Source organism: Battus philenor, unplaced genomic scaffold (genome assembly GCF_028537555.1).
Source record: "Battus philenor isolate CCGP_79_NKW_IND1 unplaced genomic scaffold, ilBatPhil1.0.hap1 SCAF_20, whole genome shotgun sequence".
NCBI classification, from domain to species: Eukaryota; Metazoa; Arthropoda; class Insecta; order Lepidoptera; family Papilionidae; genus Battus; species Battus philenor.
In genome coordinates this window covers 2,530,068-2,551,182 of record NW_027181683.1, presented here as the reverse complement: position 1 = coordinate 2,551,182, position 21,115 = coordinate 2,530,068, and the positions used below count along the sequence as shown (strand labels likewise).

The 21,115-nt window shown below is 37.9% G+C and overlaps 2 protein-coding genes across 2 annotated transcripts in view; one reads left to right on the top strand and one right to left on the bottom strand.

The window, feature by feature from the left end:
* Window positions 1–11,904, top strand: part of Sik3 (Salt-inducible kinase 3) — a 69,028-nt gene extending 57,124 nt beyond the window's left edge. Inside the window, exons 15-23 of the mRNA XM_068765628.1 lie at window positions 50–141; window positions 1,164–1,255; window positions 1,770–1,866; window positions 2,292–2,370; window positions 3,572–4,537; window positions 6,468–6,574; window positions 7,113–7,215; window positions 7,454–7,596; window positions 8,261–11,904. Of these exons, the coding sequence (XP_068621729.1) occupies window positions 50–141; window positions 1,164–1,255; window positions 1,770–1,866; window positions 2,292–2,370; window positions 3,572–4,537; window positions 6,468–6,574; window positions 7,113–7,215; window positions 7,454–7,596; window positions 8,261–9,892 (3,311 nt within the window). The 3' untranslated portion in view covers window positions 9,893–11,904. The remainder of the gene's footprint in view (window positions 1–49; window positions 142–1,163; window positions 1,256–1,769; window positions 1,867–2,291; window positions 2,371–3,571; window positions 4,538–6,467; window positions 6,575–7,112; window positions 7,216–7,453; window positions 7,597–8,260) is intronic.
* A 1,192-nt stretch (window positions 11,905–13,096) lies between these two features.
* LOC137922951 (uncharacterized) lies at window positions 13,097–20,720 on the bottom strand. The gene is made up of 7 exons (XM_068766065.1): window positions 20,709–20,720; window positions 20,373–20,517; window positions 19,519–19,712; window positions 17,905–18,065; window positions 16,451–16,510; window positions 14,909–15,006; window positions 13,097–13,146 (listed from the first exon to the last, which is right to left on the bottom strand). The coding sequence occupies exons 1-7, from the start codon at window positions 20,718–20,720 to the stop codon at window positions 13,097–13,099; spliced, it is 720 nt and encodes a 239-aa protein (XP_068622166.1).
* Between the last annotated feature and the right edge of the window lie 395 nt (window positions 20,721–21,115).

The following is a 21,115-nucleotide window of genomic DNA, read 5'->3' as shown; positions in this document are numbered from 1 at the left end:
AACTTTGTGTTTATCGCCAGAGGTTATAAAATAGTATATCACTTTACAGCGTCTTCATTTGGTCGACGTGCTTCGGATGGCGGCGCACATGTGCCCCGAGGAGCTGAGCGAGCTTGCTGTCGTTCTGCGCCTGCGCATCACGTAAGTAGCACCAATACACACAAACACAAAACATTTTCTCCCTATTAAGGAGTTTCAATTCAGGCAGACTCCTACACTAAAGCCTATAAATGTAACAATAGATGAACATACAACATTTTTGCCAAGACGATATTAAAAAATAAAAGAAAAAAATAATTTATTCAACATTAGAACTTTAAACAGGACTCTTATTGGTCGCCAACTATTTAAATTTCTTATTTTTTTTATTTATGACTCGTAATTAACAAAGAGTTGTGGGAAAAAAAGCATCAATGGTATTATAATGTTAAGCAGTATGATACCAGAACCAAAGTTACCGACGTAGATCCAAGAATAGCTCGTATGAAGTGACAGTGGGCTAGAAAAATTCCTCGTGCAGTTGTCGGTCGGTGGAGCCTAAAGATTCTTTCCAACCATGAATCGGTTGACACGTCATCGGTAGACCCTCCACGGGAAGTCGCTGGATGCGGGCGGCTCAAAGACGGTCATCGTAGCGATCTTTGGGGAGGTTGCCTTGTAGTGGGGGGGGGCCTCTTTCGGATAAACATTTTGCATTTTTCTATCAATATATATATATATATATACGTATAATGTTATAATATTATATACGTATAATATTTGTTACTTTTTTAAATGTAATATACCGTATTTATTATAAGCATTTTGCCATATACATATGTATGTATATTTATGTCTCGAAGAAATAGCCTCGTGTGATGAGACCGCCCATTGTACTTTTTTCTTTACTATTATGAAACTATGTATATATTTTCATGCACAATAAAGAGTATTAAAGTATCTATCAGCGCGCATCTGCGACTGTGTTTTCTCTGCGATACTTTTATGAGAAATGTCCTTATTACTTTTCCAAGACTACCCTCAATTACTGACAATCACTTCTAACATTAACTCTTAATTTTAATGATTGACCACACTATCGAGGTGATCTTTGGGAGAGGCCTATGCTTTGTAGTGGTCTATCGCCTGACATAATGGTCAACTCTTTATATTAATATCGGCAGGTGTCAGACAGCGGCACGCCCGCGCGGCAAGAGAGCGCCGAGCCGACTGAGGAACAGGGCACGGACTCCGTTTACAACACCAGTTTGTGCAGGTATATTAAATAATATTGTATTCTAATTCAAAAACTATTTATTCAACATATCATATATTTTATCTCTTATCGACGTCTAGTCGTGTCCACCATCTGTCGTGATTATAAATGTCTTCGACTTGAGATGTTTTTTTTAAATGACATATTTATTAAATATATTAATAAGTAATCTTACTTATAAGTAAAAAAAATCAGTAATATGTAGGTGAACATAACTTATAAGTAAAAAGTCAGTAATATATAGGTGGACATAACTTATAAGTAAAAAAGTCAGTGATATATAGGTGAACATAACTTATAAGTAAAAAAGTCAGTAATATATAGGTGAACATAACTTATAAGTAAAAAAGTCAGCAATATAGAGGGGAACATAACTTACAAGTAAAAAAGTCGAATGATTTATTATTTCAGGAAAGCTTACAGATACGTAATTCAATAGTAGTCTGCTAATATATCGCGGTTAAAGGTAGAGAAAGGTCTGTTATAGCTACAAAATAACGTATTTCGATTTCAGGTACATGATGAATCGCGGCAGCAACAAGCGACACACCATAGTGACCCCTGAGGACGCTGCCAACGTTGCCACATCCAACTCCTGCACTGGACCCATGGTAAATACCTCCATCAAAAAGCCGCCCGTATCCTTTTTCAAAATAAATTCTTTTACAGATATTTTAGCAGTATTGTAATTAAAAATAGCCAAAATGGTCGAGCCGTTTTCGACTTTTTTCCTGAGTAATAATAAGTATTTGTAATATAGTTGATATAGCCCATACGTGGGCAAGTTGAAGTAGCAGTAAGCTGGTCAAATACGCGCAGAATAGCCTCCTAGCCTCAAGGTTGATGGAATTAAGACTGTGGTCCTGTAACTTTAACGCCAGTAACTTTAACGCAGGACATCGACGACCTTGCAGGGCTTAGAGGTGTCTAGCAGTGAACAACGGCTGAAATGATGATGATAAATAGTTGACTAGTGAATAATGTAACGAAAATTCAAGTCTTGTGTCTCATTTGATTATAATACTCATGTCCGCAGACCAGCACCTCCCCCTCTTCAACGGCTAACATCAGAGTGAGAAGGACGGGTCTCCTCACGGTGACGGAACGACCGCCGGGTGAGTGAGACAGCTATATAAATGTTAGTTTGTCCGAGTGTGTAGCTCTAGATTTGTTCGGATGATCTTTGTGCGTGTGATGAATTAACTATAGTTTGTAACAAAATTACATTTTCAAATTCCCTTTTATTAAATAGTTTTAGTTAATGATAATAGTTATTTATACTGCCATCCACGATGACGCGACGTTTTCTTCCAAATTGCTGACAAACGAAATGAAAGTTTTTACATAATCAAACCAGTTTTTGTGCAGTGTATAAGGGTCATATAAAAGACAACACATTAAAAATCACAAAAATAACATCACGTATTTTTTTAACATAAATAGGAACCTTATAAAAAAGAAAATAAATCAATATTTATGATGTAACTAGTAATTGCTAAAATGCACAACCATGGCGCTTCTTTTTCAGAAAATAAGCGATCTTTCTTTTGGTAAATTTGTTTAAAATAGCTTTCTTCACTTGAAGATATTATCTCTTACTCATATAAAATTGATTCTTTTTCATTTACATTGTCTGTTGTTTAATTAGCCATACACATGCCTGGGTGGCCAGACATGAAAGAATCTATTATTTTTTTATTATTAACTTCGTAATTTACGTACCAGTTTAAAGTTTATATTACTAAAACTCCAATTAGTTCAAGATTCTTGTATCTCGTAATCTTATTAAAAGAAAATTATAGCGTTTTCGTGGATGGTTATTCTAAAATATTTTTAGTGTTAACACCGCGAAACCTTTTATCCAAAGAATCCGTTGAGAAGGATGTTTCACGATAGGTAAACCGTATACAGGATAAAGAATGATCTGATTCTTTGGTAACAAAAAAACTATATTTTTAATTAACATCGATAAAATAATGAATAGTTTTTTTTAATTAAGCATTTTATTTTCAAAAATGGCAACATCGTATCGTATTCAATATATTACTTTTTTAAATTTTAGGATACATTTTCTTAAATTAAGTAATTAGTCTACAAAATGAGGATAGAATTAACAGTTGCATCACAAAGGTTAACCGGTAGACATTAATTGCTTGATATTCTTTGTCGTCTGTTTTATTTCCATAGAGTTGTTTTTTTTTTTTAATAAGCCACCTTTTGTTTTATTTTTCTGCATTAAAATAGTGCATGACGCTGTTATATTAATTTGCATTTTTTTTTCGCTAATTATAATTTTTTTACCGCCCAACCATTTAGTTATAAGCCCAGAGCTGGTTATGGAAGTTGAGGCCCGAATGAAGAGGAACTATTTGCCTCCGTCGATACAAGGAGGGTACCAGTATCAAAATCAATCTGGATACCAGAGTCCGCCCACTGGTGCGAACCCATCACAAACTGTTCAGCAAAGTCCCGGACAGGGTTCCATAACGGCCGGTACCCCGAGTTACGCGAACCAAAATCAGAATAACCAGAAAATGAAACCGTCTTTAGAGACTATACCACAAGGCAGTATCATGGGAAGGAAAGGCTCTATAGTGTCTGGTACTCCTGTTACGAATCATGCCGTCTCTCCGTACACGCCGCCCACAGGTCCCTTTTCACCAAATCACGGTTCTCTACCTCAAAACTCGCACGGCTCTATCATGAGTGGAACCCCGATATCGAATTCTAACATGGACAGCAACCCATTCAGTGATTTCAATTTTATGAGCACTCCCACTAATTTTACCAGCATTAACCCACCTTCCACTTTCTCAAGTGTGAGCAGTGCCAACTATAGTACCCCTAGCTTTGGCTCTATCACCAGTGGCACACCCATCACCAATTTCCAGAATCAAAACGTCCAAGGCTCTATTATGACTGGTACACCGATCGGCAGTTTCCAAAGCTCGAGTAACCAGGGTTCCATCACCAGTGGCACACCTGTCAACAGCTTCCAAGGTTCAAGCGTCCCGGGTATGATCACCAGTACATCGATCGGAAATTACCAAAGTCAAAGCATGGGTTCGATTAGTGGTTGCGGATTGACTGGGTCATTGAGTGGGTCCGGTATGTCCGGGTCCATGACCGGGTCCGGAATGTCAGGTTCGATAACTGCCGGCACGCCTTGCCAAGTGCAGGCAACACCCGGCTATGGCGGCCAGGGACAGTACAACCGGCAACGCAAGTACTCCGGACCGCAGAGGGTCAAACTGCAAATGTTAGCAACTGTGCAGGAGATGGGTAATCTTTTTTTATTGTTTTGTTTTTAGTTATATTAAGTTTTTTTATTTATTTATTCATTCATTTTATTACTCACATAGGATCATTTACAGTTACCACTTGTGTACGTCATAAATATCAGAAGAGCCTAATTTAATCCTTTTAGTGGCAAAATATTTTACCAATATATGCTAAAATTGACAGTAAAAAAGTACATTTTTATAGATAATATATATGAACAAGAAAGAGATTTACTATTTTATAATACACCAATATTCACATTTTTTTCCAACACTCTCCTCAGAAGATTGTATACTATGATAATAGTAACACAAAAATTGAATACTACATTGACAAGGAAATTATAATAAAAAGTATATTGAAAATAAACGTGTTTCCGGACGTAAAAACCGTACAGTCCCTTTTTACACGTGGAGCAAATCAAATTTACGTTTTATTAACATAATACCACACTGTAACAAACCAGCAAGTTAAGCGGGGCGATTGTGGTATATATCCCCCCATAGGTCTTGTATGGGCTGACACGGCAGTGACCATGTACTTTAGTATACAGTTCCCAACAAAAGATTTATCTACTTTATGAAGCCTAGAGAAAGATCTAGAACCCACAAAGTGTGCATCTATTTTTTTTATTAAATATATATATACATAAATATTTTTAAGCATGTGTTAATATTTTTGCAATAATTGTTGGCTGTGTATTGAATTTCAATGTTTATTTGTTCATGTTTGTGTGTGTGTGTATATGTTAGTGTATGATATATTAACATAGTATTTAATTGTATTATTTATCAACATCTTATATGAAAATATTATCCAAACATTTTGTACCAATATTCCATCTCAAACTTTACACTATATAAACGTGATTTTGCTAAGCACTGGTTCCCTGAATTAACTGTTGATTGAGTATTAAATAGTCTGACCATACAGGTGATCCTTTATACGTGTAAAAGCTATAGAGGTGACTATATGGCTCGTTTGTCAGCAAAAATCTTATATGAAATGATTACTGAAATATCTCATATTATTTTATTTTTCCTATTGTAATACGATAGGCCAATAACTTCCGACAGTAAAAAGATTACAGGGACAGAAAATGAACAATAATTATTTTGATACATAGCAATGCTGATTTTTAAAAACTTTTTCTAAGTATATTATTATATTTAGATAGGGTGTAAAATTAACTGTACTATTAATATAATCAATCACCCTGTATCTTAAACAGAGTAGTTTACTTGATAATGAATAATAAATTCAGACAATGTACGCCTTTGTACGTCAAGTACGCAAATCTTGCTTCTTAAAAATGCTGGATGGAAAGTCTATGAGGGAGGCCTGTACCTAACATTGAACGTCCAATGACTGATATGATGATGATGATTAATGATTGAACAGGCGCCCGAATGTTATTGATCTTATAATGATCTCTATCTCTCTCTTTCTCTTTCCTTCTTCGTAGAAGACAGACAAAGGTTAAGACGGCTATTCTCAAATATCTCTTGTAATTCTTGTCAATTGCTCCATCTTACCTCCTACCTCAGGTAGCGATTAGTACTCCCACTATCACTATGACCACCACCTGATGATATATATGATATTCACAATAGGGAAAATAATCAAACCTTAACAAGAAAGATCTTTTAACGTCGTGTGCGTCTTGTCAATGACGGCCTCCTAGTCTCACTGCTCAAATATCAAAATGGATTAGGCTGATAGAAGTAAAGCCGTTTGTTCTTAAATATCTCGTGTGCATCTTGTCAATCGCGTCCTACTTCTTCTCTAATAAAGGCGTAATAAAGTATCTTTTAAAGTTAGAGGGGTTATTTTCAAGAGAGATATCTTACAGCTTCTTTCTCTAAAATAAAAAAAAAGTGTAGTTCGTAATGCAAAGTAATATATTAAATATTAAAAATTGTGTCCGCAGCCCGGGAGCATGCGGAGCGCTATTCGCCGGTGCGTCGTGCTGAGTGTTCACCACCAAGAGCGGCGCATGATCTGGCCTCCGCCCGTCTTGAATACCAACAGTTACAGGTCTGTATATGTATGTGTTTGTGTATGTGTATCCTGAGTTAGTACCGCTGGTGCTTGATCCTGAGACCGCCTACTGAAAAACGGGGAAAAAATATCGAAAAGAGAAATTTTAAAACACACAAGAGACCCATGCACTCCGGGGGCGGAAAAGATTTTGTTGGAATTTCCACTAACACTTCAAGCGGCGTTCTTAGGTGGGGCACCTGGATCTCCTACAGAATTTGTCCAAGTCACATCTTGGGAGAAGCTGAACCTATCCCAGTACACCTGTACCTTAGCGTTGCTGCCCTCTCAAGGCTCGACATTATATTGCATGTCCTAGCAACAAAATTTTAACCACCATCTTGATGGAATACGGTGAGCTACGTAATGTTCCTAACATTGTGTGATTAAAACAGGGAAGACATCTGCCTTCTCTGTTTTTAGGAATATCCGTACTCTTTGTTGTGGGAAGAAACATTTTTTTATGCGAAAGAACCGTTGCATTGACATGTATTAGTTTATATGTTATTATATTTTATTGTATTTTGTTCCGCAGCGCGGCCTGGAAAGGCGGAGCGGTGCGGCAGGGGGCGGAGGCGCCGGCGCTTCGCCCCCGCGCCCCGACAGCCGCCTCCATACGCCAACCGCATCCGTGCCAGGTACCTCTCACTTTTTAACACGTGTTTTGTGGCAAGTCATATTTATATGTCGCTATGGCATGTAATAAATGTTAGATTGTAGTTACAGGGTGTAGAATAATTTTTAACGGGTTGGTTTTTTTTTAATGTAGTACCTCGGAATAACTATGATATATGGATGTTCAACACGTCAGTTCACGTATTTATTATATTTATATTTTTTATATATGGAAGAGTGGTAATGTTTCCGTGGCCGCAGGGTCGCCGCGACACTGCAGCGTTCCCCCACCGCTGGACCTCTCCGGGCTGACGGTGGAAGCAGCTCGCGCTGTGCTCTGCGCAGCCCGAGCGCTGCCTGATGCTGGAGCTGCCGAACTCCCACGCAATTTGAAGCTCACCCAGGTACACGAACACATACTCACAGATTAATCGAAGAAAGAAAGACAGACCAACCCCATTAGGACCCGTTGGAAGCGATCTTTCTACGCTACGCTTTTCCGTGATTTCCACTTCAGAAACTTAAAACCCCAGCGGCCATCAGTTCTGCCCTCTATGTGGCTTGCCCACTGCCATTTCAACCAGTCAATCTGCTAGGCCACGATTGCTACTTTGGTTTGTTTAGATCTCCTCATTTCTGACGCGATCTCTAGGTGAAATCTCAAGAATGGCTTTCTCAATGACTTGTTCAGCTGAGAGTTTGCCAATGAGACCCATAGTCAGAGGCCACGTGTCAGTGCCGTATGTCATTACTGGTGACACACATTAGTCGTAGACTTTTGTCTTCCGGCACTGAGGGATGCTGGACGAGATGTTTCGTAGTTTACCGAACGCTACAAATACGTTATACAAACTTGAAGGACACATTAATTGCAAACGCAAACATAAAACATTACTTCTTTACTAATATAAAAAATATTACATTAATTAGTATCAAGATGTTGTATCATAGTCCTCACTTATAACATATTACGAAGTTTTGTCAATAATGATTATTTAATATTAGTATCACGTGGGCGACGAGCACCATACTGAAGTGGTGAAATACCATTTTCACTTTGTTTTGCAGGACTTGGCACTAAAGATGGGCATCAATCTTCACAACTTGTACTCGCCACACGTTAACATATCTCAAGAGATAGTGAATACGCTTCACGCCCACGGCTTCGCCCTTCTGTCCGGTCATGCATCTCCCGCCAGCCCCGGCTCGCCTCTTCACCAAATCACCGAGGGACTTAGCTACCTTCACACCGGCTCCATAACCAGGGGCACTCCTCAGCCAAATTCCACTCCCCTTGATCTCCGAAGCAACATCGACATGGATACGGGTCAGTATCCGCAACTCCACCCCATGGTTCATCCCCAAATCCATATGGTAACGCATCGTTCTCTTAATAACTCCCCTATCTCCAACCCAGGCTCTCCCCTCGATATGATACAGGAGGAGATTGGCAACGGAAACCACAATGGTGACACTAAAATCTTCTCGCAAGACATGAGAAACATCCAATTCCCGACCTACGTCTCCAGTCATCCTCAAATTAGTTTAACTGACTGCTTAGGGTCGGAGATAACTTTAGTCGCATCTTCTTCCGAAGATAGCGTAGACAGTTTGGAGAACGCAAAGTATTCACTTCCTCAGTTTGTTATATCGGAACCATCTGATTTAGACGACAGACCGTCCATCACCAAGGGCATCGGAAGGAAAGTGAGTCAAGAAAACGAACCGCCACCGCCTATAGAAATACCCAAAGACTTAAACTTACACCTGGATAAAGATACAGAAATGCAGTCGCCCAAAGAAAGCGTGGACGAGACCAGCAAGTTTCTAACGGAAGACCTTAAGTACCTGAGACGCGGCAGTGACAAGTCGTTAGGCTTTAGCGATGACTCGCTAAGTAACGATTCAGCAAATATGTCGCCCAACTGCGAACAGAACGTCCAATCTATATACTCCAACATTGTGTCTATCAGCTCGGGCTTCAGCGAAAACCGAGGAAGCTTCTCCGAGCATAGAGAGTCATTCTCATTCTCCGACAGAGGAAGCTTTTCTGAACGCGGTGACTTCGGGAGATCTTCCTTCTCCGAAAAGAGCGACTTTGGAAGAGGAAGTTTTTCAGAGAAAGGGGAAACTCCACGATCTTCTTTCTCAGCTCAAGGAACCCTTGGCGAAGTCAAAGAGTACTACGAGGACGTATATATGCCGCGAGATAATAGTAGATACGGCTTAGAGAAATGCGAAATGGAACTTCCTAGACAAGAAGAGATAGCTAAGTTACAAAGATCTACAATGGATTTGCGCTTGACAGAGATCTGCAGACCCGAAGAACAGAAAATACCAATTCTACTCAGTCCGCAGAAGATATCATGCGTACAAGAGTATTATGAAGTCGCACTATCCACAGTCTGTTCTCAACTTGACTCCCACAGAATTGTGGAACTTTTGAAAGAAACAATTAACACAAGAGTGCCACCGCAGAACATCTTTATAGAGACAGGAGATCAGAAAGACAAACATGACGATGCCGAGGCTTTGACTGGATATCTCAATTTAGAATATTCCGGCGGAATACAAATAGAATTAGTCATATGCGAGAACAAAGCTGAAGAAAAGAAAGGACTGAAAATGAGACGCATTTCGGGTGACCAGATGGAGTATGGTAAGCTTTGCCAACAACTTATCACCAGTCTGACCGTCTAAACCTGTATTAACACAACGGTTTCTGTACCGGTGATGGAATTCCAATATGACTGTAACATGTCCAAAATGAAGAAGCAATTCTATAAGATAAGTATCACATAAATCTACACTTGATAGATATTTCTAGATGTTTTTCATCATTTCAATTGTATTCAATCTTAAATCGGTTAAAATTTGTGATAATTCTCCATTATTTGCATTTGCAATGCAATGCCTTCATTGATTTAACGGGCATGCATTGTAAGGAATTTGAAAGGTGCGTTTTGACTAACGGTTTGCTGAAAGCGACTCGATTGAAAAAAAATGACATTTTCAGGGTTCATTAATTCTTACACACACTAGACAACTGACGAAGCGTTTTTCGTAAATTTGCAAAAATGTTGAATCTAACACACTGTACCTGCTTAGCAATGTTGATTAATAATTAATTTTAAATTTAATTTTGAGTTATTATAACACTTTCGCAAGTCAATCGTGAGCAGACTTATAGAGAGTGATATATATATTACTAATATTGGGATAAAAAGAGTTAATTCAAGCTACAATTATTGTGGTAATATCTATTACATAAATATTATGTAGTTTTAGAATCAAATAACTTTATAAATGAGGAGAGGTTACTTCTTAGCATTCCATTATTTCTCTGCATGTATAGCAAGTTTACGACATTGAAATTTATTAGCTTTAAAATTAACCGACCTGATTCCTGTTAACCAAATTTTAAAAGATTCAATGCTGACTCAGAAACCCGTTCCGTGAGTGAGGCTTATGTTTGCTTTTGACAGGCCTAAATGTTTTCGCAAGTTTTAGGGAGACTTTGTTCTCCACCTATAAACCCATATGTGACAACGGAAGATAGTCCTTAGTATCTTCAAAATGTAGTTTCATAGATGATGCCAGAGAGCCTACAAAACAAAAATTTCTAAGTAACCTAATAACAATGGCAGATTAATTAGCAGTAAACAATATCACACATAAATAAAAACTTGTCGACAAGTGATTTTTTTAGATAGATTTGGTTTTTATATATATGTTCCATAAAATCTAAGAATTAAGAACCCTGAAAATTAATAAATATTCCACAAAAGTATTCCTTGCAACTTACCGACTGATTTAAATAAAACGACGTTTTTACTTTTGACGAAGTTCATGTATTAATCATGTGAGCTGAAATCCAACATGGCCGACGGAACAATATGGCGGCAAATGTACAGCTTATTTTACCAATGTTATTTTTAATTGCATATATTTGTATATTATGTTGATATCGCTCGCTGCCTGCGTAACCTATTTATTCCAAAACTTGTTTTTTGTTTTAAGTTAAAGTTATCGGTTAAGTTTACGCTTTGTAAATATTTGTTTAAGGTCAGTAACACGTTTATTATTATTTGGTTAAAATTTTCGCTCTTTGTATATAATGAATTAGTTAGTGGCCGAGCCTTGACGGCGGGGCCGTTGTCTGAGCAACTGACATGTGTCAAGATGAAAGGTTTTAAACTGACAGGTGTCAAAGTGACGGATGTCAGATGGAATTTATGGCGTGTGAGATTCGATTGGACGCGATCGCGCTGGCGCGTCGCTGTTCAGTTTCGATTGGTGCGAGTAGTTTAGATTTAAAATTCGGTGCATTTCAAATATTTTGTGTTGTCGATGTTAGGTGGAGACGATTCGTTTTTGTTCAGCGAATTGATGAGCACTGCCTGTCGCTGTGCGGAGTGCATCTTGTGACGTTTGTTGTGCAAATTGCGAAATTGTGTGCCGGAGTTTGCTTGTGTAAATTTTTTTAACAAAGTATTTTTATTTTTTTGGTTCAAAAACAGCCAATACTTTACAATTAATAACCGCACCATAATATCAATTCTTTAGCGTATCATAAGACGTCAGACTTCGTCACACAATTTGCTATGTTAGACAACTAGCGTATAGGGTAGATAGACATTCTACTGTATTGCCATAAGATAGTAAGAGCCGTGTTATCAATTTAAATATCTTGTAAATAATATTTTAATAAATAATTCCAATTCCATTATGTTTCACGTTGTTTTATTACATTTTTCCAATATTTTTCATACTTTATATCTTACTTTTACAACAAATGATACAAATTAAAGAAATGGGATATTAGTCATTATTTCACAAAACAATGGGCTAATATTAATAAGATGAAGTGGCCATAGATGATGGCCACTGTGGCTGTAAGGCTCTGAAGGGATGACCACGGACGGTAAACGCAGCGTGATCGTTGTTCACCCCCAGCAGACAAGTGACTTTGTTAAATTCATTGTAAAACGCCAGGTACAGACCACATCAAATATTTGAAGGCAAATATTTAGTAGTTCATAGATTTTTTAATAAAAGTTATTCTTGATCAAATAGGCTGTCAGTGAAACAACTGGAGACATGTTTGAATCCAAACTGCTTTTATTACACTAATAAAAACTTTTTAGTGGGTCGTTTAGAAACTGAAATTCGTCCGAAAATTATAAATATTTTTGATATCGCCTATATCCATTATACACCACCAATTTTTGTAGTCAAGAAGAGAATAAAATATATTGTTTCGATTCGAAGGACAGTGTTGCTAGTAAAATAACAAATAATATTATGTGATAGTAATATGTCTGGTGTACGCACACCTGTCAATAAAGACACCGATCTTTCCAATTCTTTGGTTTATTTTGAATTTCATGTTTATCACTACGCCTTCACTATAAACTTTCAACAGAATAGGTTAGAAGCATCCTATTTTGGAATAAATTCTGATTAATTTAAATATTAGAAAGAAAACATTTAAAATAACATAAAAATATTATGAACTGTCTTTTCTCTCAAGACTATTTCTTACTGACAATGTAGGAAACATAAGAACAAGTAGTGCGTACTTAAAGAGTACATTGTACGAGATACAAATACCTATTTAAAATTGAAGACACCCTTTATATAAACTTATACGCTAATAAAAACAATATGGAGCATTTTGGATTTTGTTAAGCAAAAATTAAAAAGAACTAAAATGTGATAATATAATACTAAATTTTATATCTAAAATCGATACGATATCAAGAGATATTTCTCTTTTAGTTTTAACATAAACATATGAAAGAATAACAATATTCGAAATATTAACTTTGAATGTACTTAAAAAGTGAAATATTTGGTAAGTGTACAAGAGAAATTTGTAAAGTTCTACATTCGTGTACAACTCTAGGTGGTCAGACCCGTAGCTGCCGTGCCTCCAGTCTGATTGCCGCCATCTGTATAACATAATATATAAAGAGTTTTAGTTTAAGAGAATTACCTACAAAACTACGTTTTTTTCTAATTGTTTATTTATAATATATAATACTTTCTTTAATATTATAGATACATATTTTATACACCAATAACTCTCTGAATTAAGAATTTCTATAACAAACCATGTAAAGATCGAACATAGTTTCCGGGATTACGATTACGCTGCTTTTTAAAAAGAAAATTGAACAAAGTAATCCATTGAAAAACAATAATAATATAGAACTAGAAACAACAAAATAACGTATTCAATTAATTTATGAAAAAAAAATTAAAATTAATCACTGTCTTATGCTTCCACAGTGGCTGTTGTCGTAAGGCGGGATTTCTCTCAAAAAAGGATCAATTTTTTTAACACAAAATAAATTTGAAAAAACAATTGATATTCTTAGCTACCGCCTAGGACGCTTTAAAACTGCTTCCGCAGTTAGGATCCGTAGTTTTTATAAAATCCGTAGAATAAAAAAAAGAAAATTAAAAATAATAAAGGCTCATACAATATATACATAAAGCAACTTCGAAAATTTGACGCCGCACAGTGAAGTATTAATGAAGCAGCTAGGCGACTTCGAAAAAACGCAAAATAAAACAAAGAGAGATATTGGTGTATACTTAGTATTCCATGTATAATGTAGTTTCGATAACATACAAACGTGATCCGATGGTTACACGCGGATGTATCAATACGTGATATTCGTTGTAAGCGCACCGAGTTGGACTACCGATAAACTCTAAGCTTATCGCAATTTACATTCAACGTCCGGTAAAATAAATGAGGTGTTGTAACACCACACCACTATCATTTATAAGCAGAATGTATAAAGCTACAATAAGCTATCATCAATTGATAGACGCCAAGCCATAGTCCCTCCCGTCACACAGATCGCCACGATGACGTATCTTACGCTCCCCGAATCCACAGACTTCCCGTGACTTTAATTATGTCGTCGGTCTACCTAATGGTCAACTCTCGCCATGTCTACCGGCTCGTGGTTGCCAATCGAGAACCTTTCGGCCCCAAAGGCCACTACCACTTCACACGACCAGTTCTTCTAGCTACATCGATGCGGAAGTCCATCTTAAGTAAGAAAAGGACCAATATTTAGCCATTTCCGCACAGTAGTAGTCGTGCAACAAAGTGCACCGCCCGTCAGCCCGCTGATAAATGTGTATGCGGCAAACAATGCGAATCACACAACTGCCACCGCCAAATCACTCAACACGTGTTTCACCCCTCCATGGGGCATCTTCAGGAGTGATGTTACACCGATTAGTGCCAAACACAGAGTGAGCTCAGTCCGTCGCCGTTTTGTTATTTATATGCCACCTCCCCCCCCACTACCACTCAAAGTCACGTGACCGATTACGTGGGCTATTTTTATTATACCCTCTCTTTCAAGAGAGGGTATAATAAAACTACTACTGCATGTGCGGAAGTGGCTAAATATTGGTCCTTTTCTTACTTACATCGATGAACTTACTTCTTCTGCGGATTTCCTCATATCTGATTCGATCTCGCAGTGAAGCTCATAGCATAGTCCTCTCCATTGACCATGGACTTTCTTATAAGGCTCATCGTAAGCATGTTTAGGAACACCCGCAACACACTGGTCTAAGACCTTCGTCATCAGGTACTTTGGGTAAGATGTTTCGAAGGTTCCCGAACGCTACCCATCCGAATAAATTGAATATAATTAATTTATTTTAGTGATCTATGAATCATACCAGGTGATGTGACATTACTTCCACCATCACTTCCTCCGGCAGCTGTAGTGGCTCCATCCGGAGTAGGCTTTGTTGTTTTGTTCATAGGCTTCCAAAACCTGAAATATTTAGATAGGTCTTATCCATTTATACTAACGTTAGTTGGAAACTTCGCCGGGCTGGTCGTGGCAGAGTGCTGAAGTCGCTTCGCCTAGACCTCTTTCTTCATCATCATCATTTCAGTCATAGAACCTACCTAGACCTCTCTCATAGATTTCCAATCGGAACGTATTAAGGTCATATGTATTCTTTGTGGTTCCGCTTCCCTATCCGTGGTCTACCCCTCCAGAACCAATATCCTAAACCTTTTTAAAGTAACTATACTTATATCGGCCTTTATATTCCTTAAGATTTGAAGGTCGATAAGTTCCTATTTCGGAGTTTCCGTAGAGTGACTAACTAAAAGGGGCCCCAAGAAGAGACCTCTATTGCTGTCACTAAATATGCATTTAGATTCAAGGGTGCCAGAAAGATGTTCGATCTTCGAGCTACAAAAACGTAAAGTGGTCAGTTATTATTTACAGTTTGTTAATGAAAAAATCTAATTAAATTAAACTGTTATTTAAAAGGGGTGCAAAATTAAGGCTTTTGGAAATAAATGTTACATATATACCTGAATACATAGAATATATGTCGAAACAAACAAAATACGTTATACATTTATGCATATATCGGAGAAATAAACGCAATATAGTACCCGGTGATAAATATTGCACATCCACCTTTGGAAAGAGACAATCGTCTAATTTCGGCTTCGTGGAGCACTATCTCTGTCCCACACTACCTATGTGACGTTATGACAATCGTATTTCGTGCGACAGAGATAACGCTCTACGAAGCCGAAATCAGCCGATTGTCTCTATCCAAAGGTCGATGTGCAATATTTATCGCCGGGTACTGTAATATATTTTAAAAGTAATGTTAACAACTCTGACGTCGGTAATATATCAGAAATTACAACTCTTCGGACAACATACGGTTTCAAAGAATATTTTTATATTTGCGTCGTCTTATTAATATTATATGTCTATTTATATGCTTATAATAATAACTTTTAATAATAAGATATATACAAGATGTGTGTCTTCCGTGCAATTGTTTCTTTGTCATTTCAGCCCATAGACATCCACTGCAATTCCTAGCCCTCCTCCCCCGTCACAAAGATATCTATGGGATGAAATGTACCAAAATCGCCGCACTTGGCAGACAAGTTTGTGATCTCAGTGTGTTTTTAATGTACCCAGAAGACGCTGCTAGTTCTCTGGAAACATGTTTGTAAGACGACTTGCCACTAGGCAATCCTAAATAATTAATGAATAGTCTGAATTACATAACATTGTATCCTGGGAATTGAACCCGCGACCTACAATCGCAAGATCTTCTATCGCCGGATAACCACTGCTTCGCCATATATAAATAAATTTAAAAAGTTCCCACGTAGTGCTGCAGTTACCCATTACCTTCCCTAGATACTTGGACTCAAACATATTGTTTTAGACTTACACAGTTGAGCGAGTGGTTGGTAAATATCTTGCTGCGATAGCTCGGGCCTCCAGGATTTCTCTGCAAACATCGAATCGTGAAATTCGTTTAAGTGAAATTCCATTACATATAACTAACAATCAATAATAAGCAAGTGTGGTGGTAATTTGAATATAGAAACACAAAAGTACAGAAACGTGGTATCTCACTTCTTGGTAAGCGTACAGTCGTACCATTTAGAGGGTTATACTCGAAATTTCTCTACGAGATCGAATCAAGAAGGAGGAAATCTGTGGATGAACGAAACTAACTGGTATAGCCTAACAAATTGGTGAGTTAAAATGGTAGAATGCAAGGCACCTGAAGATTCTGGTGTGAAGACCACGGAGCAGCATCCGCAAAATAAGACCCACGAGGAAGACAGATAGGTTAGATGTCGAAAAGCTCTAGATGTTTTTTTGTCAAAAGTAAGAAAGGGAAAAATATGAGGTGATGAACCAATAGCAATCAGAATGGAAGAGAAAGACAGATCGAATTGTGGTATGAAAGAATAGAATGATAGACTATGTGAAAGATGACAGCTGCGAATGAAAATAAAAAAGACTTAAAAATTAATAAAGATGAAAGACAACCCTGTGCCAAACCAGATAGGGGTGGAAATAGAGCCCTAACAACGGGGGCCAAAAAGCACTGGATACAGGTCGCTTCGAACTGGAAGTGGAAATCGTCAGTACGCGTTCTACGACTAAAATTTTAATCTAAAATATAGAACTTTAACGAACGATTTAAGCTGAGTTTCCACTAGTTATGTACAAAAATGCTTAATTAAGGATATGTTTGTAAAAAAACAATTCATTTACCTAGACTTCACTCTCAATTTAACGCTCAGTGAAAAGTTATCACACCTATGGGAACATGACTGCTTGTTTTCGGTTGAAGTTGATGATTTTAGCCCGGGAGCTATTACAGCTTCATCGGAATTGAGTTCACGGAGCGGAAGGGTCCTTGAACTTAAAAATAAAATAGAAGCTGGACTGACGTATTCCAGTTGTACGATGACGTTCGTACGTAGTAAACCGCTCTACCCGTGTAGAGCTGTGTAGTGTTGATGTTGTATATGCGGCTTGGGACGGCAGCGTGGATCACAGGTGAGCAAGGAGGGTTCCAGATCCAGGTTAGGGAGCGGGCGGCCCTAAGAACGTGTTGTGGTATTATCATGAAGGGTTCCGGCAGTCGCACGTTGCGTGACATTTGTCAACGCTGTATTCTGTTCCCTTTACAGCTGTTATTCAAATTACGTCATCTATTAAAAAGATGATTGTTCTACCTTTGCTTTTATTGTATTGCTTGGGACTCGCGTGTTAATAATTGGGCAATTATTATCTTTAAGTGTTCGTAGACATAACCTTGTCGCAGTATCAGGACAGAGAACATCTTTACTACTAAATATTAATATATTCGGAGTCATGAAATACCTGAGCAACTTGATACTGATCTGCGCAGCTGGAAGACGCGCTTCAGTAGGGTTGGAGACGATTATTATGGAATCATCGCTGATCACATCCGAGGCGCCAGTTGCTTCCTCTACGTTAAACTCCGCTGAATCCACGTCATAATAGAGGTTGTTTGGGTATTTCTGTAGTAAGAGGTAGTTTAATTTACGTTTAATCGGTACTGTTGTTGTAAACTACTAAAACAGTTTCTATTTTACGTCCATCATTTATTCCATAAAGAAAACAAATTTTGAAATAATTCACTAAAATACATACATATACCGTTAGTTACCTCGTCATTTATTTATATTATAATCCACATAGGATTACGGAATCACAAGAGGGTCACAAATATGGAAGAATCTTCTTCTGCTTTCGTGCAATGGAACTATTTTAGTAGATGTTGTAATGTTATACGGATCCGAGAAGTGGTCACTTACGACGGGCTTCATAAGAAGACTGAAGGTCACTCAGAGAGCAATAGAGGGGGCTATGCTCGGAGTTTTTCTACGAGATCGAAACAGAAATGAAAAGATCCTCAGAGGAACCAAAACCACCGACACGGCTCGAAGAATTACACGTCTGAAGTGGTGGGCACATAGCTCGTGCAACCGATGACCGTTGGGGCAGAAAAGTCCTCGAGTAGCGACCACGAGCAGGTAGACGCGTGGGTAGATCTCCCACTAGGTAGAACGACGACGTAGTTGAGGTCGCGGGAGGTCACTGTATGCGGGTAGCACAAGACCGATCATCGTGGCGACGTTGGTAAAGAAAAAGAAGACGTTGACTTGTATAATGTTATAATTCTAATTCAACAGCTCGATATATCCAATACTAGTCGTATCTAGAGGCAGTGCGCGTGAAAGAGAGACGTCAGGGACGTTAAGTTTCGCGTTTGGAAACGTTGAATGTTTTGTGACTGAGAGAGTCGCCACAGGATCATTTACAGTGACCACTTGTATGAGAAGTATGCTAGAAGAGCTCTATTTCATAAAAACTACTATATTATTAAAGTACCATATAATTGCATCCTTCAACTTAAAGTTAATAGTGTTTCAAAATGACTCCTGATCTGTCAAGAGCCCACAACACACTTGGTTACTTTTTTTTATTTTATGGACACTTGCAATATTCTTAATGCAGTCGTTTTTTTTTGTTCGTTTTTATTTCCAAATGGCATTTGCAGATTTAGCGAGTATGAGGTGGCAGAGCACAAAATGCTCTTACCGAAGTTCTCTTTTAAAGTAGCGAAGCTCAAACGAGGAGAGCCCCGGCACGAGTCGCTCCATATTGCTATTTGAACGGATTGGGAGGTCGCCGATCTCTTAAATTGCTTCGGTGAATGTTTCATGGAGTGACTTAGCTTAAGATCTCCCTCGAGAAGACCTGGGCATGGACTGTCACTCCTCGATAATTGTACAGTAGTTAAACAATTTATTCCCATGCAGCATTATCACTGACAAGTTTTTTTAACTTCTTATATTCATTAAAAGATAATGTAGAGATATAACAGTATTGCAACACTGTACACAGTTGCTGACAAAAGAGCATTAAGAATTTTATTTAAATTTCGAATATAAATACTCAATTACTTACTGCACCTATGCTTGGAAACGCTTTAAAAGTGTCGGCGTACTTCATGAACCGCCGATATGACATTGTTCTGCGCAGATGACGGAACACGGGAACCGCTGCATCGCTCTGCTGCAGTATACCCAGCAACCGCATCACGGAATCGAAGTCCCATGACGGCGGGTCCACGTAACCGTATGGAGCAGGCTCGATTGAAGCTTGTACGAAATAACAAACTTTTTTTATCAAACTAAAGGTGGCGAGAAATCGTTGAAAGCAGACAGTGACAATTAGACCGGTCGTCGTGGCGATCTTCGGTGGAGGTCTTGCAGTGTGCGTCTATCGGATGACATGATGATAGACTTTGCTGTGCTCATATCGGCGCATAGAATATTCAATACGCTCTCCTCCCGTGTTTGCCGTAAAATGCGGCTATGGGGAAAAAACGAGAACGATAGGTAGCAGCCTGTCCCGAACATATTTAAAATAAAAAAAAAACTGCGCCTGTACCTTCATATGGATAAAGATAAATATCAGGCCCCTAATCCTCGACATCAATCTCAAACTACTTCCGCTTTAGATGCCGCTTCCAACCAGACTTATTGGAAATCTTTGAGGGCATGTCATATAGCAGCTGACCTCCTACGTCCGAAATAGTCATAATGATGGTGATAGAGTTAAAATACCGACTGGAGGTTAGACTTTGGTACTTGGAACGATTATTGAGGAGAAAGAATCGCTTCTTTGTGGATTGCACTATCTGCTCCAGCAGTTGAGAAGTAAGTACCACAGTAGACATTATTTTTTACACCGCATCCGAAACCTTGATCGTCATTTTCTTACACAAAACGATAACCTTAAGCTGACTATAATTTTACCTTTAACATGTATGGATGGCAGTTTTTTTAAATCAGCGAAGAAGTTGTTCTTGTGATACTGTACAACGCGGTCAAGCCAACCGCTCCGCTGGAAGTTGATACCAGCTAATGAAACTGATACGCATAGCGCTAACAAGCTGTTTTTCTGTGAATTATTATAATAATCTTTAAACGTTACCGCGTATTCTGTGTTAGAGAATTATTTAATCTGTGTAAATAAAGAAATGGCTGTATTTAATATCATTTTATACCGATACATATTTTAGACATACTACGGGATTATTAAATGTAAAATAATTACTAAACACTAATAAATACTGGTTATTCATTACTCACAACTATGAACATATTCATTGAATTGAGCTTAATAATTTGTTATAAACTGCTTATTTTGTTATGGCAATTTAGATGTCTAATAGCGTGTGAAATTAAACATTAAAATACCGTGTATGACTATTGCCAAAATGTAATCTTTCACGATCTATACGAAGTAAGAGTACCTACAGAATATAATAATACCACTGCTGCCCAAATGGCATTTGCTAGTAGTATCTAGTATCTCAAATCAAATCTAGGTGACTGTATTTATAAATTCAGAAGACCGTCATATCATTGCTGCAATGATATTAATAAACAGCGGAAAAAATATAAAATGTTTGTCAAAGTTTAAATACCAATTTAAATACAACTATATATTCAACAATCAATAAGCTGCATGAGTAAAATTTTTGATAAAAAACAAA

Bases quoted from the DNA above. Each gene is read 5' to 3' on its own strand.
- LOC137922951 (XM_068766065.1), bottom strand. The intron at 18,066-19,518 runs GTAAGTAATTGA...CTCTTACTACAG, and splicing joins CGTTTCCAAGCATAGGTGCA to AAATACCCAAACAACCTCTA. The intron at 16,511-17,904 runs GTATTTCATGAC...CGATGTTTGCAG, and splicing joins ATCAGTATCAAGTTGCTCAG to AGAAATCCTGGAGGCCCGAG.